Below are 14,578 nucleotides of genomic sequence, written 5' to 3' on the forward strand. Positions count from 1 at the left end.
GCATCTCTAAGATGCTCTCTGGGTGTATTTTTACAATAAAGTGCACATTGGACACAGAGTGCATTTATTGTGCTGAGAAGTTTGATACCAAACTTCACAGTTTTCAGTGTAGCCATTATGGTGCGGTGGAGTTCGTGTTTGACAAACTCCCAGACTATATACTCTTATGGCTACCCTGCACTTACAATGTCTAAGGTTTTGCTTAGACACTGTAGGGGCATAGTGCTCATGCACCTATGCCCTCACCTATGGTATAGTGCACCCTGCCTTAGGGTTGTAAGGCCGGCTAGAGGGGTGACTTACCTATGCCATAGGCAGTGTGAGGTTAGCATGGCACTCTGAGGGGAGTGCCATGTCGACTTAGTCATTTTCTCCCCACCAGCACACACAAGCTGGCAAGCAGTGTGTCTGTGCTGAGTGAGGGGTCCCTAGGATGGCATAAGACATGCTGCAGCCCTTAGAGACCTTCCCTGGCATCAGGGCCCCTTGGTACCAGGGGTACCAGTTACAAGGGACTTACCTGGATGCCAGGGTTGTGCCAATTGTGGAGACAAAGGTACAGGTTCGGGAAAGAACACTGGTGCTGGGGCCTGGTTAGCAGGCCTCAGCACACTTTCAAATCATAACTTAGCATCATCAAAGGCAAAAAGTCAGGGGGTAACCATGCCAAGGAGGCATTTCCTTACATTATTGTTGTATGTTTATTCAAAATCTGCATAAATAAATAATAAAAAAGTGATTGTGTGCAAGAGTGCAGGGCAAATGTCACATTTTTGTCGGGAGGAACATACTGTTAAAGTAGCTCACTATGTGGAAAGTATGCTTATTTTCAGCTTCCAGCAAATTGGTTAAGGAATTGATCCTTAGGAAAGAGAGCTAAGGTATATCATGCAAGTCTCCTAGATGCTAGGAGTGTAAAATCTCCTGGAAAATGTAGGTGTGCATCACAAGCAGTATATGTACAGGGAGTGCAGAATTATTAGGCAAGTTGTATTTTTGAGGATTCATTTTATTATTGAACAACAACCATGTTCTCAATGAACCCAAAAAACTCATTAATATCAAAGCTGAATATTTTTGGAAGTAGTTTTTAGTTTGTTTTTAGTTTTAGCTATGTTAGGGGGATATCTGTGTGTGCAGGTGACTATTACTGTGCATAATTATTAGGCAACTTAACAAACAAAAATATATACCCATTTCAATTATTTATTACCAGTGAAACCAATATAACATCTCAACATTCACAAATATACATTTCTGACATTCAAAAACAAATCAGTGACCAATATAGCCACCTTTCTTTGCAAGGACACTCAAAAGCCTGCCATCCATGGATTCTGTCAGTGTTTTGATCTGTTCACCATCAACATTGCGTGCAGCAGCAACCCCAGCCTCCCAGACACTGTTCAGAGAGGTGTACTGTTTTCCCTCCTTGTAAATCTCACATTTGATGATGGACCACAGGTTCTCAATGGGGTTCAGATCAGGTGAACAAGGAGGCCATGTCATTAGATTTCCTTCTTTTATACCCTTTCTTGCCAGCCACGCTGTGGAGTACTTGGACGCGTGTGATGGAGCATTGTCCTGCATGAAAATCATGTTTTTCTTGAAGGATGCAGACTTCTTCCTGTACCACTGCTTGAAGAAGGTGTCTTCCAGGAACTGGCAGTAGGACTGGGAGTTGAGCTTGACTCCATCCTCAACCCAAAAAGGCCCCACAAGCTCATCTTTGATGATACCAGCCCAAACCAGTACTCCACCTTGCTGGCGTCCGAGTCGGACTGGAGCTCTCTGCCCTTTACCAATCCAGCCACGGGCCCATCCATCTGGCCCATCAAGACTCGCTCTCATTTCATCAGTCCATAAAACCTTAGAAAAATCAGTCTTGAGATATTTCTTGGGCCAGTCTTGACGTTTCAGCTTGTGTCTTGTTCAGTGGTGGTCGTCTTTCAGCCTTTCTTACCTTGGCCATGTCTCTGAGTATTGCACACCTTGTGCTTTTGGGCACTCCAGTGATGTTGCAGCTCTGAAATATGGCCAAACTGGTGGCAAGTGGCATCGTGGCAGCTGCACGCTTGACTTTTCTCAGTTCATGGGCAGTTATTTTGCGCCTTGGTTTTTCCACACGCTTCTTGCGACCCTGACTATTTTGAATGAAACGCTTGATTGTTCGATGATCACGCTTCAGAAGCTTTGCAATTTTAAGAGTGCTGCATCCCTCTGCAAGATATCTCACTATTTTTGACTTTTCGGAGCCTGTCAAGTCCTTCTTTTGACCCATTTTGCCAAAGGAAAGGAAGTTGCCTAATAATTATGCACACCTGATATAGGGTGTTGATGTCATTAGACCACACCCCTTCTCATTACAGAGATGCACATCACCTAATATGCTTAATTGGTAGTAGGCTTTCGAGCCTATACAGCTTGGAGTAAGACAACATGCATAAAGAGGATGATGTGGTCAAAATACTCATTTGCCTAATAATTCTGCACTCCCTGTATTTAGTGCTAGGATGCCTTCTGTAGGTGTAGCTTTACATGATTTGAAAATAAGAAAGCTGCCTATTTTGGTACATCATATGCCTGGCGCAAGTAAGCAGATTAACATGCCTATCTAATGACCGGTATTTCTCTTAAGATAGATTGGAGGAGACAAGGGCTTGAGAGGCGATAGGGAAAAGCTTTTCAAATATTGACAAGCGGTTTTATGGTATTAAAGGACAAATCTTCAGGACCGTATTAGGACAGATACTAATTCTTTTGGTTTGTGATGTGCATTTTTCTTTTCATAAGCGGTATCAAAATAATTTTGGCAGAGTTGGGTCAAGTTACAGAGGGACAAAAAATCCGCACGAAGAGGGATGAGATTGAAATGAATGACCTACAAGACAATGTACTAAGAACTCCAGGGGTTGGAGAAGTTCAGAATCAAGATGCAAAATCAAAACTTCTGTTTACGTTTTCACCAACTGAATTCTCCCATTAATTTGTTGTGATTCCCAGAATTGCCAGAGGGAGGGGGATTTGAGGTTTTTTATATTAAACATTTTAAATTAACAACGCATAGTAGCACTAATGCTATTATGGAGAGAAATTAGGTTTGCTCACATTTAGATTTTATTAAAATGAATGTAGGCCCTCCCCACACTTCCCCCAAGAAGCATCTGTCGCCCTTCTGAAACAGCTCACTCCCGAACATAGTGAGCTGAAAACACCAATTGTCTGAGCTGTGGTGGACCCCTCCATTTCTGCGTATTAAGGAGTGTTCAGTTATAAACAGACATACTGCAACCACTTTGCGTTTGTGAGCCATACTGGCCTCGTCCTCTTCCCCGCCCACCCCCCCACCCTGGATAGTCCTTTTTCTTTTATTTATTTTTATTTATTTTTAACTTTGATTTTAATTTGCTTCATGTATTGAAGCATGTCTATTGTTTTTCACATATCGAATGTAATATGATTTGTAAACCAGGCTCTGGTTTGGAGTACCAAAATCATTAGGCGATTAGAACACTGGGTTCATCACTGGAAGCATTTAGTCTCTGAAGTTGTTACTAAGAAAAGTGGTAATAGTTTTCTCAAAGTGAATGGGCACTTTAATTGTGGTCTATGTGCGTGAGAACATTATATACTATGACCAAACATTCCTCATTACCAGTACTTTCAGTTTCAGAATGTTTGACTTTGGATTTCATTTTGGTATCATAAGTCTGTTTTATGCGGTCCATGGAGGGAGACTTATTTGTCAAGGAGGTGGACCCATGGTACAACATGAGACTATGGCAGTCTTCTCTCACTTGAGCCCAGTGGAGCCTAGATACCTCAAATATAGAACTGTTTACACAAGATTGATCCATAAGGTAAGAGTTATTTACCTCTGGAATCAACAGTAAGGATGTTTGATCCTGTTTACCCTAACGAAGGCACAAGACCCTTCAGGGATAATAATTCTACCTGATGTAACCTATAAATAAGGATACTGTTTGGGTTTACACAGTTTTATTGCACCATCTTGATCCTGCACCTATCCATAACTGATTGTGATCTCCATTTTGAGGTCAAGACCGCGGGGGTGGATTATGTGGTGGTAATATCCTACCAAAGTAGGACAGAATTGCCTATGATGAAGCATGGCATGATGATGTGGGTGAGGCTTTCAGTCCATTTTTCTCCACATTTGTTTCATTTGGACACTGGCACCCTCCTAATTGACTCTGTGCTATTCGTACCACCATATTTAAGGTGTGTACTGTTTTAATTATGACGTTTAAGGAACCTTGACAGGTACTTAGTCCTGAGCAGAGTGAATGTCCTTGTCCAAGGAACAGGCTTGCAGTTGTATAGTATCCATTAACCATGCTGATCACTCTTGCTACAGCTGGTGAAATGTTCGATTCCAGAGGAATTCGCTATCTATCTGCTGCTTGCAAGGATGGGTTTCAATGTGAAACCAGTCCTGTTGCATTCTGCAGTTTGAAAGATGGTTGCTTGGCCTGGGCTAGAGATTTGGGGAACAGGTGGTGGGAGGGGTTTGTGTGCGAGTGTCCCTTCAGTATGGTTAGGGAGTGATTGTCTTCAAGATCCTTTGAGGAGGCTCCCCCAGCTCCTGCATCATTTGCATGTATCTGCGGTGACGGGTGCAGTCCCACTAGCTTTGAGATAGATGAGCTTATGCAGACTTGATCCACTCTGTGCCTTTGCCTGCTGTGCTTCTACCTACCGTACCGGTGTGACCCCAATATCACCCTATTCAGTATTAAAATTATGCCAGAGCTAACAAAGTACCGAGCATCATTTATAGATGCACTGAGCTAAGATTCCTCTAGTAATTCAGGTAGACTTCACATAAAATAAATAACTCCTGAAAGCATAGCATGAACCTAGCTGAAGTGCAGCAGAGCTGAACAGTGTCAATGTGTGATTGGAGTGGTAACTGGTGCCTAAGAGTGAGTGAACACTGAAAGAAAGGGAGTTTGAGAATGCTCCCTTCAACTGCAAAGTACAGTCCACCACAAATAGCATCAACAGGTAAAAAATGCACACTGCATGCAGTAAATGTAACCTGCATCTTTTTTTCCTTTTTCCTCCTAGGCTTCAGAAGTGGAAATCCTTATTTTCCGTTTTATTCTGTTGCGCTGCAAGAGTACCCTGGATTTTATGTTCCACAGCCTCCAATTCACACGAGAATGACCAGAAGACCCCATTTTAACCCACACCCCCCTTCCCCAATGTTTTACCATGCTACACGATTTAGGCACTTTAGTAGTCAAGGGAAAAGAACAGAATCCAAAGAAACACAGACTGAGTCACGAATATCTGACATGGCAAAAAGGAATGGAAATCTGGGCACCAGTGCGAGGGCCTGTGATGCTGGCAACATGACTGGTCTTTCTTCTGGTATCGGCACAGGAAATGAAAGTATCTCTGAGAACTTGGAATCCTCTCGATCCTCTGTGGCTGCAGTGCAAGAAAGAGACTTTCACAAAAATGCTTGCACCTCTGCATCCTACAGAAATTTGCTTCCAGGTAGCTATGCCTTTGAGAAGGAAGAGGTGCGAATAGAGTACGGTAGTGGATCCCCTGCAGCAATACAGCTCTGGAAATCCTACAAAGAAACCATACCATTGTATGATGTGGCAAACGATAAAGAAATGGCAGATAATGTAGTGCAACGAGATGTGTATTCTCTTAGTTCTTGTGAGGGTGTCCGTTATGGAGCCAGGCCTGAAGGGGAGGAGATGTTGCAATCTGCTGCCTATCCCAAAGAAGAGTGCAGAGTGGCACCCCCTCCTTTGATGCTTATTGATTCTGCTCAAGAAAAGGACGAACAGTGCCTACCTGGTCAAAATGTGGTTGGATTGGAGCCCGAGAAGAAGGCACATGTAAGTCAGGGTTCAAGACCTGGACAAGATGCAGAGAGTCAAGCCATGTTTTCAAAACTTCCAGAGTTGGCCAATTCCTGCCAGGACTTTCATGCCACTGTGAAGAACATTGAAAGTAAAAATGCAATCTGTTTCAACGGCTTCCATGATGAAGAGTCTGATCACAGGGAGCAAGATGGACTATTGAATGCCAGTATGGAGGAGTTAAAGGATTTAGATTTGGTAAATCATGATGAGACAGTAGCATGTGATGGTGAACTCGCTTTGTGGGCTGAAGATTCAGTTGAGAACTATGTTCCTTCTCCCAGCTGGCTGGCGTGCTTGGATAACATGGAAACCAACTGCAATTATGATATCTGTTTGTCTGATCGAAAGCAGAAACGAACCAGTGTCCTGAGTGTGACTTCTGATGATCTTTCTTCCAGAGATGAAGGGTCTTCTATGGATAATGGACCTGTATCTTACTATGTGCCTGACTACTTGCTTCGAAAAAGTATGTACTCCTTTCGGAAAAGTACTGATAGCTCAGAAAAAGAGAAGATTAAGAGTGGTGGTTCCTTGAATGAAGATGATGAATGCATCCAGAGGGATACAAATGCTGTCAGCACCCAATACAGTGCGATCCAGGACAGGAAAGTCTCCAGTCAAAAAGTTGAAGTTTCTGGTAAAAATAGGAAATTGGGGGTCTCACTGAGAGACGTTAGTCGGCGGAAACTTTACTCCCTGAAAAAGAAACCCAGGAAGAATATGTCTCTTTCTGAGCCTGAGGATTCAGAGGACTATTGGGTAGTAGAAGAGACTGTTGATAACAGGTGTGAAGATGATGATGATGAGACTGATGAAGCGGAGTACTTTCTAGAAGAAAGCATTCCTCAAGGCAAATTACACATCAGCAATGGTAAAGTGTACAAAGCTGCACCTCAGCAAAAGGTAGTGTGGAAATACTCCAAAGGTTCTGGGCCTCCTCAATTAATAAGATGGCCATCTTCTGAAAAAGTGAAAATGAAGAAAGGACTCCTTGATAGCTTTGCACATATTCGCCGAACGAGGCAGAAAGAACAGGAAGTTGATTGCGAGCATGGGAGTTACATCAAGAGGTCTACTGGTAAACCAGAGCGTTGTCTGGAAGTGCCTGAACAAAGGAGATCACAAAAGCCTTCAGGAGGTAAGATGGCTTACTTTATTTGCTGCAAATTGAAACCTTTACAACTGAAAGCCACAGGGCATAGCAGTGTACTTTAAACCCATGTTTCCTTTGTTTGCCTCAGTGTAGTTTATACAGGTGTGTACATTGACTTTATAATTTTGAGAATAATCTGTGGATGTCAACTTCAGTTGGTTTAATATACAAAAGAAAATTGTTAAAAATGGGGCTTCTAGTTGGCAGCGGTTTCAACACTGTTCAAGTAGGGACCAACACTCTAGTCCGATTAAGGGAGTCACACAGCTGAAATAGCCCCCTGCTTTACCCCCTTGGTAGTTTGGCGCAAGCAGTTAGGCTTATCTCTGAGGCAAAGTATTGAAGCACACTCACGGTAACAGTGAAAACACCACAAAAGTACTCCACACCAGTTTAGAAAAATAGCCAAAATTTATCAGAGTAAAACAAGACCACAACAGCAAAAATTAAACGTACACAAGCAAAGATACGAGTTTTCAAAGATTAAATGTAGTATAGTGCTTAAACACGATAGCTTCAACTGGGGCTATCAAAACTGCTTCAGTTATTTCCAACCGTCCAGCGCCACCAGCAATTGAGCGCAGTCTGCCACGGAATCATAGAGAACCCAGTTACAGTACTTTGCAGGACGATGAGGGAACAGACATTGCAGGGAGTCTGGGAGGTGAGGCATTGCTGGAGCCGGTAAAAGGCGTTGTTTCCTTACTGCCACTGGGGAGGTGAGGTGTTAGTTTCTTTCAGCTAGGCAGGGGAGGTGAGGCGTCTGTTCCTTACAGTTGCAGAGAAAGTGATGATGTGTTGGGCAGCAAGGCATCTGTTCATTATGACAAGACTGGGTTGATGAATCCAGCAGGTTAAGACGCAAGGCATTGACTTTGTGCTGTCCTGATAAAACCACAGGGCTGTGGTGGAGTCTGGAGCCACAGACATTAGTGAAACAACACTCTGGACTCCTGCTGTGGTGGGACTTCAGAGGTGCGGCGGCATCAGGACTGTTATAGGTCATGGTGATTGTCATTGCACTTGGCAGGGACCACGGCTGTGGTGCAGGCAGCGGTGCAGGGTCAGAGCAGTGCCTATTCTGATGCTGTTCTCAAAGTGAATGCACTAGTTTCTTCATTGTTGCACTAAACTCACTCCCAAGGGCACAGGTACTGGACTTGGCAAATTGGGACTCTCAGTAAGAGAGCCCGGTGCTGGTAGACTAAGTCTTTAATCTCCCTGAGACTTCTTAATAGGAGGCAAGCTCAGATCAAGCCCTTAGAGAATCTTTTGAAGCAGGATGTAGAAAGCAAAGTCCAGTCCTTTTACATACAGGACGCAAGCACCTGGCCAGCACAACAAAGCAACAGGCAGTGGCAGTCCTTGATCCATCTCTTCCTGGCAGAATTTCCTCAGTCCAGAAGGATTCTAACTCTAGTGTCAGAGGTCCAATACTTCTGCCCATTTCTGTCTTTGAAGTAGGTAAACGTGAAAGAGAAATCTTTGTAGATCACAACACCCTTTCTTTCATTCCCTAGCCCCCAGACACTCCAGAGTGTTGGAGACTGCTTTGTGTGAGGAGAGGCACAGCCCTGTTCAGGTGCACGCGTCAACTCCTTCCATCACTCTAGCTCAGGAGGACCCATTAGCCTGGTGATGGGCCATCAGGATATGCAGGGCACACCTCAGCTCCCTTTGTGTGACTGTCTAGAGTGAATGCATAACCAGCCCAACTGTCGACTTGGCCCAGACATGTGTTCAGCAGACAGGCAGGGGCACAGAATGGTTCAGCAAGAAAATGCCCACTTTCTAAAAGTTTTAAAGAAAATAAACCTTAACTGACGCTAGTTAGCACCTTTTTTATATTGTAGCCAGAAAAAGTGAATTTTTTTACTTTCAAATTTGTTTTGATTTAATTAAAAAAATGTAAATCAACCACTAACCATTTTTTTAACAGAATGTCTTACTCCAAAACAACCTAAAAAACACATTCTTAAACAAAATCACCATCTCATTCATACTTACACCATTTCTTTTTTTTTTGCGTAATCAGGCATACACAATTTCATATTGGATACTAACACCATTCATCACATTAAACAAACCACCAAACTGTATTCACTATACAAATTACACCCAGTTCACCAGTTCATCATTTGGAATAAAAAGGAGTCTCACAATGATTTTCATTTTTATTTTTATTTATTTTTTTACTCCAAGTTCCACTGAACTAAGGGGTAGAGGTTTTTTTTTTCCCTCTATTTAAGGGCTTACAAAGAGGGTGTTCAGGCTACTTTCATTTGTTCAGGGTTCTCTACAACCCAGTCTAGCTCAAAGCCAACTCAGTAGTTTGAAGCTGACGCATTTTGAACCAAACAGTTCAGGGTTCTTCTCAGGACCATGAACTGTACCGTATTGTAATCAAGAAAGGAAAAAAGTGTTTAACAAAAGTTTTGAATATCGGAAAGGACATTGAGAACCCCTCATTTTAATGCTTACTAATTATGTACCAGATTTAATCATGCTCCCACTTTTGAACTGAAAACAAAAAAGCGAAAGTACCAAGAGTGTTTATTATTCTTCCATTAGAAAGCGCAAATAAACATCCGTGTCGGAACTGTTAAAACCACTTACTACAAATGAAATCATTGTTTGACCCAGTTTGTGCAAAATGTCATCCTACTAGGCAATTATCTTTTCGGCTGGAACAAAAATGCATAACTGTAAAGTATATCCTTTGGTTGAAACATTCCAGAAAACAGACTTTGAATTAATTTCCATTTCGCCAGTCAAATCAACTCACTTTATTAGGCTGGTTTTTCAGTAGCGAGTCTTGGACTTTGAGTCAATTTCCATATGGTGACAAACACTTTACGTGGCCCCAACTGAGAGGTTTTCATTTTACCCAGGCTCCTCTGTTCAGATGGTGCATGGTTTATTTTTAAACAAAGTAACCAAGGGCACCGTGCTTGAATCGTGTGCGGTTGCAGAGACTGATGGTATGCACAACATTTTTGTGTAGGTTCTGTTTTATTCTGATTATCTTCAAACTAAGAGGGAACAAAGCTAAAGAATGTGGCACTCCTAGTCTGAGTAATTAATTAAGGCACTTCCCAGATCTCAAACGAGGACATACAAAAAATATTAATGTGAGCTTTTAACCTGAATGCCGCAGAACATGTGCAAATACTAAAATAATCACAGCAGTTGAATGATAGGCAGAAAAAGTGCAATACATCAACAATGAACATGTATGCACTGTGTGTGTGTGTGTGTGTGTGTGTGTGTGTGTGTGTGTGTGTATATGTATATATATATGTGCGCGTGTGTGTGTGCATATGTATATATATATATATATATATATATATATATATATATGTGTGTGTGTGTGTATATGTGTATGTATATATATCCAAAGAATTGTTTACCACACGCCAAAGAATCCTTTATGGCGTTTTTATTCAAACCGCAACCACCAACTCGTTTCAACTCCACTTGAGTCTTGCTCACGGTTAGTGGGTCCCATTTCTCTTTTCCTTAAATAGGAAAGTTTTGTATCTCCCATACCAATGCATTCTGGGCATGGTAGTCTAATCCAAAAATTAAGAACATTGTAATGATAGCAAGGGGCAACAAACAGTATTCAATTTTCAAATGGACAAATTATCTCCACACTTTCCTTAAAAAATAATTGCAATTAACTCTCAGGGACTTTATATCAACTACTTTATCTATTCCTGTGCAATCAATGCAGAGAAAAGAGGGATTTTCTGACACTCATTTGTAAGATAATGAAGTTTAGAATGCCATTTTTAGTTATTTCTTTCCCATATCAGCTCAGTGCATAATTTTATATGAGAAAGAAGATCCCATACTATGTATCTCGCCTCTTCTCTTAATAATACTGGCTAAGCGCCCTACATGTCACGGATAATGCGGTAAGTACCATTACAGATGGAATACAACTAATGTTAATAATGATAGCTTCCAAATTAGTGCAATCGATAACTAACTAAAGTTTCATAAAAACATTTGTGATCTAATGATTCATTATTATAGATACCTTAGGCAAACATTTCTTACACACATTAGCTAAGTGCTTCATATCTTTAGATACCTAATCGTGTATAAAAATTTCCATACCACATATCTTTTTTTCCTTTATAGTCTATGAAGGATTTCATGTTTTTCAGTTTGACCAGCTTTACATTTATTGCATTTATAAAAGCCCGTTGATCTAACATTTAGCCAGTTTGTTTTAGGATGTGCCAGATAGTGACTCCTAACTAGCATGTCCTTTAAGGACCTTGGCCTTCTATATGTTACTTGTGGCCTTGCTCCTACTATTTGCTTAAAATCTTGATCACTTCTTAGTATCTTCCAATATCTTTTAAAGATGTTCACAATCCTTTTACTTTCTTTGCTGTATGTTAATATCAAGCATGAGCCCTCATTTTCTTCCTTTATTTCTCCTTGGAAAGTATTGGATATATTATGAACTAAAGTCTGCTGGCGAGGTCTCCTTTCAGCTTTCTTTGCACCAAGTTCGACATGCACCTTTGAATAGCCTCTTCAAAGAAATCTTTGTTTAACATCCATGAATTGCATTTCCATTTCCTCATCATTTGAGCAGTTTCTTTTGGTTCTTAGGAATTCACCAAAGGAGTACTCTTTAAGGATGGTTTAGGATGGAAACTTGTCCCATGTAGAATGTTATTTGTAGGGCGCTTAGCCAATATTATTGTGAGAAGTGGTGAGATGCATAGTATGGAATCCTCTTTCTCATATAAAATTATGCAGGGCACTGATATGGGAGAGAAATAACAAATAATGGCATATTACAAAGGAGTTTTAAAAAAATCCCTCTTCTCTGCATTGATTGCGCAAGAATAGATGAAGTAATTGATATAAAGTCCCTGACAGTTAATTACAATTATCTTTTTTTAAGGAAAGTGTGTAGATAATTTGGCCATTTGAAAACTGAATACTGTTTGTTGCCCCTTAGTATCATTACAATGTTCTTAATTTTCTTAATTTTTGTATGATTGTTGGATTAGACTACCATACCCAGAATGCATTGGTATGGGAGATACAAAACTTTACTATTTAAGGAAATGGGACTCACTAACCGTGAGCAAGACTCAAGTGGAGTTGAAACGTGTTGATGGTTGCTGTTTGTTTGAATAAAAACACCATAAAGGATTCTTTGGATTGCAGAAAACAATTCTTTGGATATTATTAATTTGAGGGTGGTCTTTTCTGTTACCAGCACAGGCAGTTGAGTGCGCCTCGGAGTCTGTGACTCTGACCTCTTGCTTAAACCATATATATGTGTGTGTGTGTATATGTGTGTATGCACAAAGCTAGATTACTAAGAATTAAAAATGCATCACCATGTGAATCGAATCAAAACTCATCCTTGTCAACGTCAAGCTGTGGAACCCTGGACAGATAAGACGTGAGACACATTCCCCAATGGTACTTGTGTTTTTTGGGCAGTGCATCCTCCCTCAAAAGTGAGTTCCTTCCACCTCAGCGCCAAGCTTCCCCACCTTTATATACCTGAAAGTAAGTTGTGAAATTCAAGCACTAGCTGTACTTGGTTTGTGTCAAACAAGCAAAACGAACTGGCTAGGTCCCAATGTGCATTCCCCAGACAGTTGTACTTTTATCTGCTGTAAACATTCTCATCCTGGTACTCTTATAATCTCTGCATCCCCCACAATATGTTCCCTTCTCTGGTGATAAAAGCGAAAACACGCTCAATGTAGAAAACCAGCTGTGCATGGCAAATACCTGCACCACCGATGTGACTGCATTTGAAGCTAGACTAAGCTAAAGTTGGAGTCGGTGGTCAAAATGGAGTCAGTGGTTAAATAGAGAGAGCATTACACTCCACCCTTTGACCAGTGACTCTCATAACATACTGGTATAAAAATAACCCTTTTCGGTCTAAACATTGTAAGTAGATTAGATATGCATTGGACACAGCAACATAGCATTATTATAATACAAATCATTGAGTACTCCTCCACGTAAAATTGCTTGATTACCCAAAATCAGACAACCAGCTGAATAACCAATCCCACCACCCTTTTTCAACATCTTGTTTTACTACTTTCACTAATTCGTGTAAAGCATTAATGAGAGAGGATGGGTTTAGAATGGTCTGATGGGTTAAAGCAACACTTTTCCTCAAACTCTGGGGAGCCATGATCATTCTTCAAGAGCAAGTAGTCAATTGCTGCCCTGTTCTGCAAAGCAGCTTTTCTAGTGCTCCATATATCAAGGAGTAATTCAGCCAATGCGATGGATGTGCGATTGATGTTTTTAACCATCAAACATGGTAACTTGTTAATAACTCGAGTATTATAATATTATAAACAGTTAATCCTGCAACTCCTGCTATAGAAATGCTTATAACTGAATTTTAAAGTCAGTCTTCGCTTAATTGAACTGCTTCCCTTGGATAGCGAGTATGTGCAGAGTGAAATGGAAACCGCATGAGTCCTAACGGTGTGAAAGCATACAGTCCGGATATTTCCACAAGAGAACAACCATCCCACTGGTACTTTAACATGCTTGATGTGGCTAGCAGCAGTCATAATGTGTTGGCCAGAGATGCTATTGATATTCTTACAAGGTTTATTCTTTCTATGCTGACACAGTAATAAATGTTGCCACAGGATCTCTTGAGGAGACCCATTGTGTCAAGGTGCTTTTTGAGCATATTTTCTGATTTTGTAAGTATCACATGGTAAGTTGTAGCAGACATCACCTGTAGTAATATTGTAAGTAATCACACAAGTCAGGTTATTCCATTTTTCATCCATTACCTCTTGGCAAAACCCGCAATACTCATATAATGTTTAGTGTGACAGCGTGTCACTTTCTTGAAATGCTTCATCTTTGTTGTTGCCGTTAAAGACTTGCAGCAAAACGCTGGCAGGAGTCAACAGTACTCATATTCGTCTTACAGAAATCTGATCTATTGAACATGGCTCGTGCCAGAAGTGTCCAAACATTTTCGGTCCGGTGCAATAAAGGTGTTGATCGGTCAATCACTTCAGAGCTGGGGGCTCTCGGTCCCTCCTGACCCGACAACCACAAATACTGTCCAGGTGGTACAAGCTGCACTGAAGCCTTGCAGTATGATCTGTAAAAGAAACCAGTATGAGCATTCTCGCAAATAACCTTTATCGACTGGTACATTTTACCACTTGTCCTTTCCTGGTTTCATGATTATTAGTACATTGTCCTAGCCTTTGGCTGTACCTTCTGCTGGTTCAGAAGGATGATTTGGGGATTTTACCCACACTGTAGCACCAGTGTTTTTGTCAGTTGAGCCAAAACCTCCCTCCCCATGCACAGGAATTATGATCCGCGCATTTATATCTACGGGTTGTATCAAGTCGGTGTCTCCACTGTTCAAAAGGTTAACTTTGAACTCTCCTCTTGTCTGCATCGATCAATTCCCCTCCAAAGACCTGAATAACTTTGAGTGGCAACCTAGATCGGGGAGCAATCAATCTGA

The 14,578-nt window shown here is 41.2% G+C and overlaps 1 protein-coding gene across 1 annotated transcript in view; it reads left to right on the forward strand.

The window, feature by feature from the left end:
• LOC138266581 (uncharacterized) overlaps positions 1–14,578 on the forward strand; it is a 165,094-nt gene that overhangs the window by 79,091 nt on the left and 71,425 nt on the right. The window contains exon 3 of the mRNA XM_069215426.1: positions 5,092–7,047. Coding sequence (XP_069071527.1) covers positions 5,092–7,047 — 1,956 coding nt within the window. The remainder of the gene's footprint in view (positions 1–5,091; positions 7,048–14,578) is intronic.

This window comes from Pleurodeles waltl, chromosome 2_1 (genome assembly GCF_031143425.1).
Source record: "Pleurodeles waltl isolate 20211129_DDA chromosome 2_1, aPleWal1.hap1.20221129, whole genome shotgun sequence".
NCBI lineage: Eukaryota > Metazoa > Chordata > Amphibia > Caudata > Salamandridae > Pleurodeles > Pleurodeles waltl.